At 40.7% G+C, this 18,700-nt stretch overlaps 1 protein-coding gene across 1 annotated transcript in view; it reads right to left on the bottom strand.

The window, feature by feature from the left end:
* Positions 1 to 9,437: 9,437 nt before the first annotated feature.
* EPDR1 (ependymin related 1) overlaps positions 9,438 to 18,700 on the bottom strand; it is a 29,266-nt gene continuing 20,003 nt past the window's right edge. The window contains exons 2-3 of the mRNA XM_030971463.1: positions 14,143 to 14,351; positions 9,438 to 12,098 (exon numbers count right to left, since the gene is read on the bottom strand). Coding sequence (XP_030827323.1) covers positions 11,908 to 12,098; positions 14,143 to 14,351 — 400 coding nt within the window. The 3' untranslated portion in view covers positions 9,438 to 11,907. The remainder of the gene's footprint in view (positions 12,099 to 14,142; positions 14,352 to 18,700) is intronic.

Genomic DNA, 18,700 nt, shown 5'->3' with positions numbered 1-18,700 from the left:
CCATCTCTCTGGAGATTTAGCCTTCCACTTGCTTTTTAACTTCAGCCCATCTTTAGATCCTGTGGAAATAACACTAAAGCTAAATGCAGAACAAAAATGAGCTCACACCATCTGGAAAAGCTTCTTTCTTGGAGAGACCGTGTTTAACTTAGGAAGACCCCTACCAGGATAGCAGGAGTTCAAATGAAAAGCTTTTTATAATAAATGTATTTTAAGGGTTTATGCAGTGGCAAAGAGCATTACACTTTCAGATAACCTTGTCAGGGTTTGCCACAAAGGAACACCAAAATATCGATGAGCTTCATGAGTCGATATCAACCCTTTTAAATATTAGACTGAAACAAAGGGTTTGAGGTATAGGAACAGGAGAAGATTAATACGACTGAAAAAGCTTAATATGATGATTATAGAAGTGATGGAAACTTCCAAAGATGGTGTTATAACCATTGCATGCGAAATGAAGAGTAAATAACCACAGGAATAGTAACCAGTGTTTTTATGACTTGTCCATTTTATATGTTATCCCTCTATTATACATAAATGCATGACATACAACTGAATATAATACGCCATTAAGAGTGTGGGCTGAAGTGTTCTCAATTGCCATCTGAAAAGGGATAAAGCATCTTAGTACCAAAAAGGAAATATTTATAATATGTCAGTAAGTTCAAAAAATGGAAGCATCATGATGGAGTAACTGGAAAAACAAAGTGGTGTGAGAGAGCTTGGAGCAGAGGCCAGCCATAGGGCAGATAGAGGAGGAAAGATTTTTGGCAGAAAAGTATAAGCTTAAACTTCAATGAGTGGCAGCTGAGCCTTCCAGCTACTGCAGATAACTTGAAGTAAAATACTAGGAGCAATAGAGTGAACTGGCCTCTGCTCTTTCGAGAGCTGAATAAATTGCAGACACTAATTTTCCTTCTTAGAGTTTTCTAGTCTTTCATTAAGAAATTTCACAAGAGGTATTAAAAAATTGCAATGAACAATGAACAAATATGGAGCCCAAATCATTGTCATACTGGACTGGAACCAAAGATATTTGATAGACTCTGTCATGATGCTCCTTCATGCCAGCTGCAGATTACAGAGCTGTTGATGCCCATGCTACAGAACATTGCAATATCAAACTTGAACTCTGTGCACTTGGACGTCTGCTTTCCTGTCATACTTGCCAGCATAATGTGGCTGAAATTCTGATCTGAAGCTGAATACTTTCTGTTATCTGACACTGTGCAAAGGGTGAGACTAATCTTTCACTGTGCAAAGGGTGAGACTAATCTTTCATTGTCTGTCAGCAAAATAAAAACTGGACTCTCTGACTTTATCTCTCACTGACCTTGACTCCATACTTGCATAAACTCACAGAAAGTTTAGGCTTTCAGCTTTCTAAAAGATTAGATGATGCAGTGTCCTTCACAGAAGGCTGTATTACAAGAATAGTGCCATTACAACCACTGAACAAGAATTTTTAGGCATTCTCAAGCACCCTTTTGGTAGTGCAGTTGGCCAATTATGCTACTTCAGCAAGTATGTCACTGGAACCTGGTGGTTTTATGCATTAGAGGTTCCTGCTGACTGAAAGGAAGACAGTGTTATTCCAGTTGACAAGGGCATGAGGGAAACCTTGGGAACTACAGACCTGTTAGCCCAGCCTCAGCACCTGGGAAAATTACAGAGAACATAATATTGCATGCTACTGATACGCCTTTAGGGGACAAGGCAATCATCAGGCACAGGGTTCACAACGGGAAAGTCCTGTATAACTTATTTAATATTCTTCTAGCATAAGGTCACACACCTAGACGATGAAGGGAAGGCAGTGGAAGAAGATTTTCTGGATTTCATTTTACAAAGGCTTTTGATTCTGTCCCTCACAACATTCTTCTAGACAAGCCATCTGAAGCGAGCAGGTATGTGGTTCAGTGGGTGAAGAATTGAGTGAAGAGCAGGGCTTAAAAGGTTGTAGGTAATCTTGCTGGAGGTCAGTCACCAGCATTGTTCCTCGAGGCTCAGTTCTAGGGGCAGTTCTGTTCAATATATTTACCAATGATCTGGAGACAGGAGTTGGAAGTTTGCTGATGATGCTAAACTGGAACGTGCTGTTGACTCTCTTAGGGGACAAGAGGCCTTGCAAGAGTGATCTGGATAGATTGGAACACTGAGCAATCATCAGTGGCATGAAGCAACAAGAACAAATGCTGGCGTGGAGAAATACTTTCCACAAGTATGAATTGGGAGTGGCATGGCTGGAGAGCAGCCCCACAGGAAAGGATCTGGGGCTGCAGGCTGACAGCAGGCTCAATACAAGTCAGCAGGGGCAAACCCATCTTGGGATGCACCAAATACACCACAACCAGATGGTCAAAAGGGGTGATTGCCCTGCTGTATCTAGCACTGGTGTAGGGTCATCTTGAGTATTGTATGTCCCAAAATTTAAAAAGGATATGAAGGTCATGTGTGGGAATGGCTAAAAACCTGCTTCCAACAGAAAGGATATAAAGAATTTTAATTTATGTTTCTGACTCCCTTTTAGGGCAGATGTTCACAAGCAGGTGTAGCCAGGACCAGGTTCATGCAACCCTCAGTTTAGCTTGAAAAACCACCACTTGAAGTCTGTCAAAGTCAAAGACAGAACTTTGCAAATCCCCTACATTTTGTGGAGAGCCACTTGCTGGTGGGACTGTGTGGGGAGAAGAGATTTCTGTCTCACTCACGTGTCTCTTGTGGCAAGGAGTTAATGGCACAGTTTGTATCCAACATGGTTGCTATGATCTCCACCTCTCCAGGCAAGTTTGCCCATAGAGTTTCTTGGAAAATTCTGAATTATGGGCTGTTTATCTTCCTGGTGAGTGTCCTTCACCCAGGCTCTCTCTGGAGAGAGTGAACAAGATGGTCTATAAACATCATTCCGTCACAGGACATATTTCGTTTGACCACACACCCTTCCTGAACCCTGCCATATAGAATAACCCAAACAATGGAACTGCCTGGAGCCAAAAGAAGTGGTGCCAGGTGAACCCAGTTTCCTTCAAATCAGAAACCCAGACACTGGGTCAAGCCACAGATAATACAACAGTCTTGAAAATATGTAACTGATATTGAAAAAAACGCTGAAAATTATCTAAAAAGTATTAACCTTTACCAGACACAGGAAAGTAAACTGACGCACAAAGAAGATGCACAAAGAAGACTCTTTCTAGGAAAAAAAACCAAAAACCTCAGAAGTTTTAAGAATGTAATTTTCCCTGTTTGGTAATGTGTTTTTTATGTATGAATTTGTATTTTGGCATTTGAAAAATCCAACCCCCAAACATTCCTACTTTATTTTTTCCTCAGTTTTAAAATTATTTTGATTTTTAGCCTTTGAGGAGGAAGAACAATAACCAAAGTAATGTATTACTTTGGATCTAAAAGCTGAAACAATTTGGGTTTAGGAATACAGGTCAAGCAGTCCCTGTTTCCTGAAAAGGGAGAATAAGAATTGGTTACAGTCGCACAGAAAAGAAGTAATGCTTGGTATTTTCCAAATTATGACACACCTTGATAACACACAAACCACACTTTTTGCCTTTCAAAATTTTTTCTGCTGTGGTTGTTGAGTAGTGATGCATGAAAAGCACTCCTGTGCCGGCCTGGTGCTTGTGTTGCCCTCATGGAGCACTGAAAAGTGGCAGCTCCCCATGGGGCTGCAAGCCTGGAACCCTTCCAAGCACAGGCTGTTTTGCACAAGCAAGAACCCCTGGAGAAATGGAGCCAAGGGAAGAGCAGAGCTCACTCCCACTCCAGGTTTACAATGGGCCAGAGAGAGCCAGGGCATGTGTGGTGCCTTGGAAGCACAAATGCAGCAGGCAGGAACAGAGTACAGATTTGGAAAGGCCCAGAGGAGCCCTGGCAAGGGGCTTTGCTCAATTACACACAGGACAAGAAGCAACCCCTGGGGGCCACTCTCCGAGCATAGAAAATTGCTTTTCCCTAGATGTGGGGCATGAACAGCAGGCAGCAACCTGGGCAAGAGGGACCCTTGAAGTCCTGACCAATGGTCATGCTTGATGCTGCAGAGGAAGGCCAAAAAGGCACAGAAAACAGTGCCAATCTGTCCCACAGGAAAATTCCTTCCTGATCTCAGCACCAATACAGGCTATTCTCTAGGCATGTAGGTATGTGTCTAAGATCTGTATTGTTGGTCAATCTCACAGGTTGGTCAACACCTCCCAGAAGATGTCTAAAACCTATTATCCCTCAGGTGGAGCTGTCTCAGGGCATTGTGAAAGTAGCCACACTCAAATGGATGCTGAACTAGCACATAATGACCCAATTAGCTCTGGCTGTACTATTTGCATTGCCATCCTGTGCTGTATCTAGCAATAATTCAGACTGGAAGTAACAACTTCCTATATAATTGGCACTGAGTGCCACATCAAAATACAAAAATAGTCACATCTTTTGGCCGCCATAGGTGGAATTTTCTTTGGAAGTGCAAGTGAGACTTGGCTTTTTTCTTTTACTTTATTTTTTTAACTATGGTCATTGATGGTCTGATGTGAGGTTTGTGTCTCATCCCAAACATTTTCCTATGGGCTGCTGTTACATAGCAGGGCATTTTAGTGTGAGGGTTTTCAGTACAAAGCAAGTGCTGTTTACAACACTGGAGTGCAGTGATCCTGCTCACACCCTCGGGTTCAGGTGCCCAAAGTTCACTGCAGTGCTCAAGGCACCTGATCAAACACACAGCACTTATGTCTCCCTCCTCTACAGCCCTTTGCCAGCCATGTTTCAGGCAGCTGCTGTAGAAATAAAGGAGGAAGTTTTAATGCTGTATTGTGCTTGGCCGCCCTTGCCTGGTGCTTTTGGCTGGCAGGGACATGTTTCCCCATCAAGGCAATATCCAATATTTTATCCTGCTGTTTAAAAAGATCCCCTGGAGGAACAGATTTTGTTAGTGAGCAACACATCTGACATCATGCTAGAGCTGCTCTAATATAGGCAACATTGAGCCCCAGTCTTTGAAGCACAATAATGCTTTGCTTCCTGTGGCTTAGCTATTGCTATTGTCTGTTTCATGAGTCCAGCTCAGGTGGCTCAGTGATGGGAGAGGCAGCAGGTGTATGGCAGCTTCATCCCTGCTTCACTTCATTCTGGACTTCACTCTCTGATTATTACTAATGTTTCTCATGGGGACCATCAGTCCTTTCCATCCACATCTGTAAGAGTGAGACTGTTGGAACAAATAAGGGCAATATCATTTTGGCAGTGTGAGCTAGCACAAGGTGGAAATTAAATGGGAGTTGGGCACTTTCAATGTCCAAATTCAGCAGCTCTGTTAAGAAAACTTTTCTTGGAATTGAAAGAACAGAGTCATAAGTGCCGACTGTTTATTTCCACCAGCTAGAGATCATTTCACGCCTAATCTATTCACTTCAGAGGGAGGTGCAAATGTTTGGTACTTCCCTGGAGCAAGTGTGAAAGGTCAAATCCATCCAAGGCCTCCTTCCTTTTGCAGGGCACCCAAAAGGCATGCACTGGTCCCTACAGGGCCATCAGGCCATGAGTGAACAGCATCTATGTGAGCAAGCCCCATGAGTGCTCTGTCAGATCGGTGAGGTCTATCAGGGATTCGTATTGCCCAAAAAGAAATACTGATGTTTAGGAAACTTTGAATATGGATTTGGTCCCCCATAATTAATATCTTTTCTGCAAATTCATAAAACAGGCTGAGAAGGGGCAGGCAAACATGGTTCTCCATCTTCCTTTCTTCCCCCTCTCCTCCCCCATCCGTTTTCTTAGGGGTGTGGTTGACTGGTTTTTTTTTGGGCTATCACTCTCTTTATTTTCATATTTCTTTATATACTTTATTTTCATCATTTCTTTTTTCACCTTACTCTATTATTGCTATTTTTCTTCCCTTCTCACCAATATGAAACATGAACTTAGAGATTTCTGAATGAGATTCCCTGTCTAGGATATCCCAGCAGGGTGGAAACAGGGAAAAATGTCTTCAGTTTGGGTAAGCTTTCTCCCATGGTAAGAGACAGTGTCTCTTGCTCATAGTCTCCTCTGTGTTCATGCAAGCGCATTTGACAAAAGATCCAGAACAGGTCCTGTTCTGGCATAAAACACCATATTTCTTTGGAAATCTGCAGAGTACTGAGCCAACACACAAGTGAAGAAACCTGATTCCTTTGACAGGACTCGGCCTGCAGGAAGAGACAATGTCTTTTATTAGCTGAATTTGTATGGTTGCAAAAGTAGCCAGCTTTAGGCAAGAGCTCTTCTTCAAGCCTACCACAGAAGCAGCTTCTTTCAAAGCTGAATGCCAGCTGAGAGGGATTATTCAGAGTTTAGTCCTTCTGACAAGCTGCATTTATTTACTTTAAAGTAGAAGTTCTAAGGCTAAAAAATTTATATTAAAGCTATATATTGCTTTATAGATAAAGTGTTTGTTCCATAACAAGTCTTTGGAGGTTTCTAAATAAAATTTCTTTAATTCAAACGTCAACATTTTCTGAAAAATAACTTTTACATCATTTCTGTAGAATGCTAGGAGAAGACCTCTTGTTTTCTGTCTCTCTATGAAGCAACTTCTCAAGAATAAATTATGGTCACGCATACAGGATTTAGTACAGCATCTTACTTTAATAAAGCAAAAGCAATGTGGGCTGCCCAGCATAGTTGCCCATCTCCTTTGGAGAGATGTGGTGTATTTCCTGGGGTTAAGTGTCTACAGACTCTGCAGAGCCCAGAGTTTTAACAGTCATCATAGTTGGTAGTCACTCGGGCCACCAGTAAGGGTATCCCTGCTGTCACTTGTCATTACACAGCATTTCCACCTCCTGTGCTCTTGCCAGTGCAAACTGCTGCCAACATCAAGAATGTCCTTCTTTATACAAGTCACTGATTATGAGGTATTGCAGCAATAAACAAGGGTTGCTACATGGCACCAAGTCTGTGGTAAAAAAAACCCCAAACTCAACCTTCATATGAAAAATCATCCCATCAAATTAACAAAAGCAGCTCACATACAAAAAAAACAGGAGAAGAAGAAGAAGAAACCACATAAATAATTTCAAAATGGCATGGCAATGGAAAGATAGGAAGGACTTTTCCCACAACTTCAAAAGCCCTGTAGGAAATCAAAGGAGACTCGCCTGGCCCATGTCTGGGGACAGCGAGGTCCCTGATAGATCAGAAGAATGAAGACAGGACAGAGGGGACAGGCTGAAGGGCACTGTGTGGCCACACAGGGGCTGTCACAGACTGCTGAACTGGGGCAGGAGGCAAGCCCTGCCAGACAGGCCAGGATGGCAGTGGCAGAGGTGATGGGAGCGGGCATGCATTCTCCATGGAAAACAAAACTGAGTCACTGGCCTGGCCTGAAAGATAATTTTAGTGCAGAGGGTGAAACCCAACCCTCTCCTTCAGCATGACATGGGCTGTGACGGAGAGCTGGCAACTCAGCTGCTGCTGTTTCAGGAACGTCAAAGCTGTTTATCAGCCCTGGGCCAGTGTGGGAAAAACCTTGGCGGGGAGCAGGGTGAGCCCAGCAGGTTTTCCTTTCATTTCCTCTCCTTCTCTTTTGCTCATGAGCCCCTTTGCCTGGCGTCATGGAAGGCTGAGCTGAGCCCAATTAATGGTGACAGCTGGGTGCTGAGGGCGTGAGCAACACCCCCATGCACTGAGCGAGCATGTTAGGCACAAAGGGTGAGGCCAGATGGGTAACACACACACATAATTTTATTCCACATTGTAAGGCAGGGGCTGGGAACCTTCCATGGCATTGGTGCTACTGCCCCAATGTCTCCAGGCCTCTGAGGACTCCAGTGGTGGAGGCAGTGATGTCGGCCCAGAGCTATCACTATCAGGAAGGCAAGAGCAGGCGGAAAGCAGAATTACTGTTCCCACCTTCCAGGGTGGGAAAGAAAGGAGTCTGAAGTAGATTTCTATGGATGTAGTGGTGAGAAGATTAACTCTTCAGTCTTCAAAGGCAGCAGGCAGCACTCTTATAAAGGCACACACATTCTTTTAGATAAACACGCAGGTCATCAGTCACGCACTCATGCCTGCAAAATGCACAGTGCTGGGCTATTTGCCTTTGTTTCAAACAAAATACCATACTGCAGCTATGTGCATCACTTCATTCAGGATGCAGTTTCGGGCTCTGTGCTGAAATAGCCATACTAAACCACACGGGTATTTACCCTGGAGCATGTTGAATCAAAGCAGTGTTTGGAAATTTCCACTACCATCTTCAGAGCAGCATCTTGTCCTACATTTCTGACAGTCTTCCAGGACTACTGATTGGATCATAAGTTTTTTCCTCTCCCCTTACAAAGCAGTAGGTGCTCAGGATTGTTTAAGTTTTCCAAACTTGCTCCATTTGTTCCTATGCCTAAGTGCAGATGTGATAACTAAATCTCTAAGTGTCCATGCCATTCATGCAGCCTCCTGGAAAGACTGTGACCTCCTACTGATGATCCTGTGATGTGCCATTCTGTAATGGGGGAACATCCTGCAGTTTGCCTCCAGCATCAGTTTGTGGCCAAGGATGCAGAAGATGCAGGATGTGAGAAAACAGACATGCCAAGACCTCTCATCAACTGGTATTTTGGGACAGTAGCGATTGCACAAGCCAACTCTGGTCTCTTTGTTGGACACCCACATGTAGTTCAATGTATGTTGCTCACATATGGCTGGCACTGCCCTTGCTCTTGAGATAGAACTGCTAGCAAAATAAATAGGTCAAGTCCAGCTCAGATCCATCAGGTATGTAGATGCTCAATTCCTACTGAAATAAATGCAAGTGAAGGTTGCAAACAGTGTTTGGAAGTGGACTTCACTGATGTTAGGAAGTAAAGAGTGGTGGGAAAAGAGATGTGAGTTTGCAAGGAGTAAGTGTAAGCACTAAAATGTAATTAACTTCAAGGTGAGAAATGCACTGATTTTGTTAATGTCCCAAAGTAAGAATGTCATTCTGTTTAGAGATTTCTTGACTAAAATTAACTTTGACAATGGATTATTGTGTTTCTTCCTATGTTCTTCATGCAAGTTGGCATTCCCTGGTAAATGGCAGTACTTCCATGGCGTGCAGCATGGCTTGAGGCAGCAAAATCTGTCCCTAATACTAGAGTTAAGCAAACTGTTAAAATAGGAACTGAACCAAATGCTCAGATCTCCTCCCCAAACTCAAATTAAGCCTTTCTTTGAGGTTCAGGAATGTTTGGTTAACTTTAAATTAAACAATGTTGTGCTTCTACACATCCTGCTTTCAGAGAAGACTCCAAGCAGAAACACAAAAATATGGCAGGCACATCTATGTTTGCACTCTTTCTGGCCCAGCTGAAACCAGAAAACACTGGAAATCTCACAAAATCAGCTTTGCCTCACACACTATCCAGCTACCAGATTCTGTTGCTGTAAGCCCACAGAATACAATATAACTCATGTACACATCAATTTATTATTAATTTTTCACCAAATTACTGTGATAAACAAGTCTCCCAGACTATCAGATATATGAACCCCCCCCATTTTTATTCAATTGTGGCAGCATACTATACAGCTACCTTATATTCCTTTTATGCTCCTTCTCATTGAGTCACTGGCATAGTTGTTTGAAGACAAGATGTCTCTTGTGGTACATGACAAGAAACCAAAGCACATCACAACAAAGATAACAAACCAGGCATACGCACATTGTGCTTGATATTTGGTTTGTGGCTAATTCAAAATACACAATCCTAAATTTTGCTGCTTGATATCTCTTTGACAACTCTCTGCGCTGGATTTGTACAGCATAAATATGAAGACAACAGCATTGTTTTAGAGGAACATATTTAGCCATATAAAATTGCCCTGCAAGTCATGGCAAAAATTTTAAAGCACTTCTGTGTACCAGACTTTTGCAAATTTGTAAATTCATATTTAAAGGAACACTTAATGCTATTGCTAGAAACTGTATCACTGTCAGCAAAACATAATACAGACACCCTGATTACCCAGCTATCCGCTCAACCGCAACAAAGCCATCCCAAACGATTCAGTACCACAGCTTCATGCTTGCTAGCCAGATTTATTATATTTTCCAGATTCTAACAGGACACATATTAAGAAATGCATGCTAATCATTGTCCTAATGAGAACAATATGCAGTTAGCATTTAGAGTGTCACACAAAAAATACAGAAGGCGAGTACAGAATAAATGCACTCTAAATTCAAGGAAACCCAATCCTTCTCTCCACTAGCATGTTTCAGTGAAATGGCCCTCTCCAAGAGGATTTTTTAATGAACTAGCTGAATTTTAACCAGTATGTATATGTGCTTTCATTAGGTATGGGGCAAAGTAAAATGCCATTCTGACCACAACTGTGAAAGAAAAACAACCACTGTCCCACTTGCTTACGTACAAAAAGCTATGAGTGTATAAAGCACTAAAAGCCTGCCCAACATCTCTCCTCTGGAGACACCAAACTTCCCAATGTTTACATCTGTTTACAGCCAGATGATTTCTGGAGCAAGCAACTACCCAACACCTGTAAGAGGACAAAAATCTGTCTTTAAATTTTTTTGCAAGTAGTAAATAAAACACAAACCCTGCAGAATAAACCAGTTAATCTCATTTGGTAAACGTGCAAAACCCATCACAGTTCTGAGAGTATCAAAGGTGTATGAGGGTTTGGTTTGAATTTTCTAATGCAAAATCTGTGCACTCCCTGCACTTTTTTGGTTATGTGGAGATAATAAGATTGAGATGCTGATGAAACAGCAAATAAAACAGGCATCAATGGACCTGCTCAGACTGTAGTGCTTCGCTGCCACACCGCAAGAGGATATCTGAAATCTGTGCCTCCCGTTCCTCCCTCCCACCTCTCCACACAGGTCACAGGCTCTGTCTTTCTCTCCATCCCGACTACCAGGCACTGTGTGAAAGCTGATTCAGCCTTTACTAACTATGCATAAAGAACAGTTTTTCTTTTTTCAAACCTCCCTGGAATTATGAAGGTGTTTCCACACCCCAAGTGAAGATTGTTGAAAATAGTTACAAAACATTAAAGCTGTTTAGAGTGCAGAACCGTTTAATCCCTTTCCATAGGTTAAAACTAGCATTGTCTTGAAAAGTGAGTGCTGAAGTAAAATTTGACTGAAAATTGTCTCACCACACCCTACTGGAAGCCTTCTCCGAAAGGGAGATGCGTAAAAATCTTCCGCTTAATTCTTTTTGAAGGTGTACCTCTCCCTTCTTCCCTTCTATTCACACCATTCTCCCAAGAAACAGAAAAGTATTTTCTGCATGTCAGCAAATGAATAAAGCTACTTTCTTCTCAGAAAGAACAAAACTTAGCTCAAAAATTGACTACCAGCTTCCTGAAGAGCAGAAAAAAAACCAAAAAACAACCAAAACAGAACACAAAGCAAAATAAAACCAAAAGAACAAATTTACACAATTTTGATGCGTATAATTTAAAATTATATTTTTCACTTAGGGATGAGGTTTTACACAGGTGATCTTTCTCTTCAAATCTCCAGAAGTAACAAGAAGAATGACAGCAAAATTTAGCTTTTTCTGCTAGACAGTACCATTGCTGCTGTCTGCCTATGCTTTGTCTTCTTGAAAAAATAAATAATGAAATCTTTGCAAAAGGAAAACAACATTAAATACATAGTATCTAGAACTATTATCTTAATGGTAACTATATAATACTGCAAGTGCATCACTGAGCAGATTAATGTGATTGAAAGATATCTTTTATTTATTTTACTCAGTTATATGCTGATGTTCTCTCTCAAGCGAAAACTTACAAATTCCACAGAGAGCAATTAGGTAGAAAAATCAGCTTAGATGCCAACAATTGACTACCAATAATCATCCTCTTGGCTAACATGTGTTTGCCAAGGGCAGCCAGTGTCCATACTCAGCATTCCTCTCTCATCCTCGTCAGCTGGGCTGTCTGGCAGGTGCTGGGTGGGGTGAACACGGAGGGGTCTGCGATGCCCGGGTGGATGTCAAAGAAGCGAGTGGAGGTTGTCACGCTGTAGTTCTTGGTGTAGGTTTCCTGTACTGGGTAACAGTCCTTGACGGTGTAAACGCCGACCCAGGATTCCACTGCAAACAACCAGAAATGTGACTGCTTTAGGTGACAACACAAGATGAATGGGTCATGATGATGTCAGTCTCTTTTAACTCATTGCTTCTGTTTAACATTGTCTATTCAGATTCTAATTTTTTTTTTAAATTCCTATTCTTTTCAAACACTTCTAGCGGTTCATTATGTCAAGACTACGCTTAATGCTGATCTCCTCCAGAATGTGATGTAGCAAATCTGTGTCCCTATTTTAACTTCTGTTTCATTCCACAGTGTGCAAACCTCAGAGGTGTTCCCTTGCTCTATTTCTGTTCTGTTCTCTGTCATCATCTCTACCTTTTCCACTATGCTGCTTAAGCAGTGGCAGTAGTACCATTGAAGTGGTGTCCTTTGAATGCCCTTTGCTTTTATCTCTTTTATTATTTATCTCTCTTTTTATTATTTTATTTCTGTGATCATTCATTAGCCCTTCAATCATACTCCATCCCGTTGTTTTACACATTTCAGATCTTTTGACAGCAGAAACTCACAATGTTAAAATTACCTACTGATCATAAATCAGTTCCTCTGAGGAATGTCTGTAACAAATTTTTCTAGTCCAAAGAACAGTTATTTTCTTCCACCCAGCAGCAATCACACACATTTATTTTCAGTACTTTGTTTTGTGTCATAGGCTGTAGCACAACCACGTTACCAGAAATAAATAAATGGTGACATGAAACACACGTATACTGTATTCAAAGAAAGGATGCCAAGCTAAGCAATATTTGAATATGCCTCTTTTGAGCATGCTAATACACCAAAAAAAAAAAAAAAGGCCTTAATTAATATGGTTTTGAGTACACAGAAATGGAGGCAACCTTTTACTAAACAAGCCTTCTCTCAGAATTTAGAATAAAAAAATCATGGTTAAATATGATGCTACCAAAGTAGCCTGTATCTCCCCTAAAACTTTTTTAATTGCAAAAGAAATATAATTTTTACAATTCAAACCAATACTAGCTGAAAGGTAGATAAGTAACTTTCAGACATTATGTTTATGAATGATCATACAGAAAAGCACTGGAGATACAAAATAACACTGGATAAAAATCACAAATCATTAATTGAATGTATCTGGATATAAAATTCCACAAAAATTTCACAAAAATTCAAAATATCAGATCTGAAAAAAAAAAGTTATTGGAGTTGGAGTGAGTGATAATTCGTCTCTTGCAGAATACCAGAGTATATATCGAACTAGTTACAGAGGTCTAATGATCTTATCCTTCATTCTCTAATTCATTTCCTCTACTTTTATTCAAGAAAGAAATATTTTCCTCCAGCTAAATGCTCAAGTTCGTAACCAGCCTATATATTAGATGTCCATAACCTGAAGTCTTGCACTAGCTGAATACTCTCAAATTTCATGGAGGTTTTAAAATTATTTTTATAGTTGTCTGGGTCATCAATAAACCATAGATGAAATTGAAGCCAAAGTGCTAATAAATTTCTGCGCTTTCAATATCTAGCATACTATAACTTGGAAAATTCAGCCTCCTTTCTTTTATGATGCAAGTGCTCAGCTGCCAAGTGCAGAACTAAGCCTTGCAGGAAGGTATTTCTTACCAGTAGAGAGGACAACAAAATTTAGTCATATATTAAGGATTTCAGCAGTTGCAGAACTATGTGTAGACAAACACTGACACCTGCTCTGTTTCTGTTACACAGACTCTAGTTTGAGAGTGCCCCTAATTATAGTACCAATTCTTCTCTAGATAAATTTTGGATACAGGCTGCCACATTCAGACACAAAATGATGCTGCTCCATGCAAAACTCTGTACGATACCAAATACAACACAATCAAGTCCTCTGAATATATTTAATCCAGCTGAAATATGAAATTTTCCTAAAAAACCACATTGTTATTAAAATGATATTCCGTGCGTGGGGCATTTTCATTACTTCTTCCAGAGAACTCTATAGAAATATGGAAAGCTGGGGTGAAACACAAATAATTTAATTTTTCCCTGTGCAGCAGAGACATTGATTATTATTAAAATAAAACAAAAGCATGCACGTACATTTCCTGGCTGGTTTTCTGTCAGACCATTCCTGTACCATAACTTCATCTCCAGGTCCCCCAATGTAGTACTGATCTTCATAAGTTGAATTAGCAGGAATATCATATGGATCCCATGGCTCTGTCAGAGCAATCTTTGAGCAAAGCTTTGTAACTTGTTCAATCTGAAACATGACTGCATCTTTGTAGAGCAATATATACTCAAAGAACCTGAAACATTAAGAAAAAGCAATTAATATATACATATAGTCTTTTTCTATCCCAAGCAAGGAACACTGCTGATATGTAAGCTTGCCTTTGACTTCGCAGCATAAGAACATTTCCACTTGCATTTAACCTTGCCAAACTTTGAGAAATGCTAACCAGTTGGGCTGAAATTTCCCAGGCTAAAAGTTTGTCTCAGCTGATTCTTTCCAAAATAAATAAATCAGGCTGAACTGGTTCAGCCATTTCTGAGAACAACAGAACAACTTTTCTGAGAACAACTGAGAGAAAAACATGTTATTATTCCTAGTTTTGTTTTGGCTTTTTTTTTAATAACTGTTTCATTAAAAAGCTCCAGTGCCTCCATGTTTTGGAGAAAGGACATAAAACTTTGGCAGGGGAAAAGTTTTTATTAAAAGTTGCCCAGATTTGGCTAAGTTATAAGCCTTTGAAAAAAATCTCTTTGCACAGGCTGGATAGATTCACTTCTGCACTAATATGGTAGAGCCTTCCTCTGTACTGGTTAGATGTAGTATCTGCATCCTCACAGATGTTTCTCCATGGCAACACACACAGCTGAAGTGGGACATGGGGGTGAAGGGGCAAATACATGGTCCCAAGTGCAGAACTGAGAGGGTCACCCTCCATAAGGCACAGTTTCTCCCAGGAAGTAGTGAAAAGAAATAGCAGAGAGCAAAATAGTAAGGCAGAGATAAGGAGAGGTGTGGAGCTCAATGAGCTTGAGAGGCTAGAAGGTGAAGTCACCAGCATGGATAGTTAATAAGGATTTAAAACCAATCTTCTAATGAGTATAAAGTGACCAAACCAAGCTCTGAGGAGAGATGATAAACATTTATATGGACACTTTCATCTAGTTTCTTCTTACAGAGGTCTGATCTACCACCAGTACTGTAACATTGCTTCCACACCCTCAAAAGGGAGGTAATATGGTCCTTACCTTTTAACTGTGCACAAAACCAGACAAACAGAAAATCAAAATTATCAGAAGTATCAGCTGATCTTGAACATTCAGTTGGAAATAGCAGGAACTTAACTTCTCCAGGGTACTTTGCATTACCAATCAGATGAGAAGTTGCTCAAAGCATGTCTCAAATAATCGTCATGCACGCTCTGCACCTTTTGCAAAGGACTTACTGGGGTCACTTTCTAAACCCTCCAAAACTCTGCATCCTTTATTAGAGGCTTCCCTTGAATATCTCAGCTCAAATACTTGGCTACAGGCTACTGTTATGCAGTGACTCTAGAGAAAAGGAAGGAAACAGCTTCATCTTTCCATCTGTAATTCCTTGTTTTATTCATGATACTGCCTCCATTTCCTGGGAAAAAAAAAGGCTTGGGTGTCTTTGGACACAGACATCTTCTACTTGACAGACAAATCTGATTCTAGTCCATAACACTGTTCATCCTGTGCCATCAGAAAGATGGGAAGCTAGTAGAAAACACTGCATAATTCATGCAATTGAAGAGATGCACAAAAGCAAGACCAGACCCTTCTCTATTTCCCAACTCCTGCATGTTTCTCTTTGCAGTCTTCACATTCTTTTGGGGAGGATGCAAAGTTTACATAAAATAGTGTTGAAACCAAAACAATTTACAATTTTAATTTTTGCACTACACAATTGCACCAGACATCAATAACTTCACTCACCACTGACACTGTGGCATTTAAAGGTTGCGTAATAAGAAGTGTCTCAGCACGGTTAAAAGCATCTGAGCAACATTCCCACCACTTCTTGAGAGCATCATTTATTCTGTATACATGGAAACACGGTCAGGCTAAACGTCCTTAAGCAAACTGAACAGTGAAGGAGAATATAAAATGGGACAAGGAATCTGACATGAGGTAAACTGAGGCCAATCTCTCACTCACAACCTTGCAAAACATGGGAGGTAGCTTGTCCTGCTTTCCAAGTGGGAAACTGGGAATTCCCCCACACTGACAAGACTCATGCAAAGAAGCTGACAAACTGCAAGGCTACATATGACCTTCCCCATGGTAAATCATTCTCCTGCCTATATCTTAAAATATTCCTGCTTTTGCCATGACTTTCACCAACCTAAACTTGCCTGCCATTTTCAAAGGCAAGGTTTCCACAGTCATGATGTGCTAATGAAGAATTCAGTATCTTTTTAAACTCTTATCTTACATAAACCCAACTGGAGATCGCATATGGACATACACAACTTTTATATCACCTTTGGTCCAGAGAACATACAAGAACACTAAAATACATTTATTTATGTGTATTCAATGAGAGTCTACTGACCCAACTACTCTTCAACTGGCTGCCCAGCAGTGCCCATAAAAGTGGGATGGGAAATGCCTTTCAGAGGAATCTATTACCATGTTTGAGACATCGGAGTGATAAAACAGTGATTTTGTAATAGAACACAAAAGCCCAATGTATTAGAAAAGCATTACAAACTAATAGGAATAAAAATAAAACTGTTACATTTCTTTTTTATTTTAAATCCTCACTTAAAACTTAATTCACACAGAAATTTTACTTGCATATTTAACAATCCTGCAGACAGTAAGATGGGCATTATGAAACATCGAAGTAAATAAAAATGAGGAAAATCCAAACAAATCAAACTCAGCACTAATAATCTCTCTGACAGCCATTCTGCAGAGTAAGAGGCTCCACCACTGATATTTTTGGTTCTGGGAGAGATGGACTGAACATATGTGTAGGAGACACCAGTTCTACACCTTGATGTGCTGCTGGGATGAACTCTGCCTCTGTGGAGGCAGGCATATGAGAGGAGATCTGCAGAAAATCTTGTTCTGCTCACTGTGCATGACAGCCCTGGGTAAGCAGGGGCAAGATTTACACTGTCCTTGTTCAACCCAGATGTGCCTCACATCCAAGCTTTATAGAGAATTGCTCTGTGTCCTGGAAATAGCCAGCACAGAAACCTAAGATTACACAGGATCTGAGTTTAATGGCACATGAAAAGTGAATGGTTAAGCTGTTGTTTTATAAAGGGAAGTACATACCAGCCAAAATTAACAGCAAAATGTACACAAATATAAAAATGATAATTTAAAAAATGGAAAATAAGAAATATTTTCCTCCTCTTGTTTTTAACCAGCCAAGTCCTGAGTGTACTGCGTCAATTTTTTTAGGTGCCTGATATTTCATTGGCTTCTTGAGGGGAAGCACAGAGTCCTGAAAATAGGTCTTGGCAAAGAAACAGGAGAGGAAATTATTTTTAATTAGTTTGTTTTTTCAGAAAAATGTAATGTATTTGCAGCCTGCACCCACTTCTAGTATTATTTTTATAATAATTTAATTAAACTGCAATTTCAAGAAAGCCCCAACCAAAAAGGAAGTGCCCCAACTAGGCCTTAAATAGGCACCTTGAAACAGATTTGAAAAAGTCACTTGGACAATTATCCTACTTGCCTGACTGAGATTATTTCCCTTCTTTTCCTATCCTATTCCACCCTACCCTGCCCTATGCCTCACCCCATTATACACTATGGGACTCTCTCATGATCCTTAATACTCCCTTTGTCTGTGTCTGAAAATGGACGAATTCCAGCATATAAAGACACACATGTTTTTGCTCCCATGCTTTAAAGAATTTCTTAACTCTGGACCATATCCTGCACAAATAATTCCATTGATTTTGCTGGAAGCAATCATGTCAGATAAGTGGGATACAGGCCGGGTTCAGTACTTTCTTCTCCCAAGCTAAGGAAAGTATTTTTCTGAATAAGAGACCAAGTGAGTTAAATACAAAGCCAGAAACCCACAACCACACAATCACAAGGTGAAGCACTTGTGTGAAGGATGTACTGCAAGGGGTGGCTGTGCATCCAAATACTGCCCCAGCACTGAGACTCCTCATGAAATCTGGGGAGATAGGCAGAGGTCCCTCTCAGAATATAGCCCAGATAACATAAAGACACACTCCTGGACCCTCACAAAGGCCTGAACTAATAAACTTGTCTTCTGAATGGGTGATTTTTTTGCATTAATAATGTAATTCATAACAGTGAACTATTTTTCAACATTTGTCAGAAAAAAAAAATCATTAATGTTAGGATCATGCTACCAGCTCCTTTTCAGGTGCTCAGTCTGCATCCTATGCTGGGTCCTTCCCAGCCCTGAAGCCTGCTAGCCTGCCCATCACCTAACACATCTGCCTGACTCCCAGGGTTTATTTCTGCACTTCCAAGGGCTTTCCTGTAGGAGCCAAACCAAGAAGAAAGGAGCTGCTTGCTATCCAACTGCCTTTGTAGTGACTCAGAGGAGCAGAGGTGCTGTTAGTGGCCTGGCAAGACCCATGAGATGTATTGAAGAATATCAGACAAGGTCATTTGC

The sequence above is a fragment of the Camarhynchus parvulus genome, chromosome 2 (genome assembly GCF_901933205.1).
Source record: "Camarhynchus parvulus chromosome 2, STF_HiC, whole genome shotgun sequence".
Taxonomy (NCBI): Eukaryota; Metazoa; Chordata; class Aves; order Passeriformes; family Thraupidae; genus Camarhynchus; species Camarhynchus parvulus.
The sequence above is the reverse complement of the archived record's forward strand: the minus strand, read 5'-3'. Positions and strand labels throughout refer to the sequence as shown.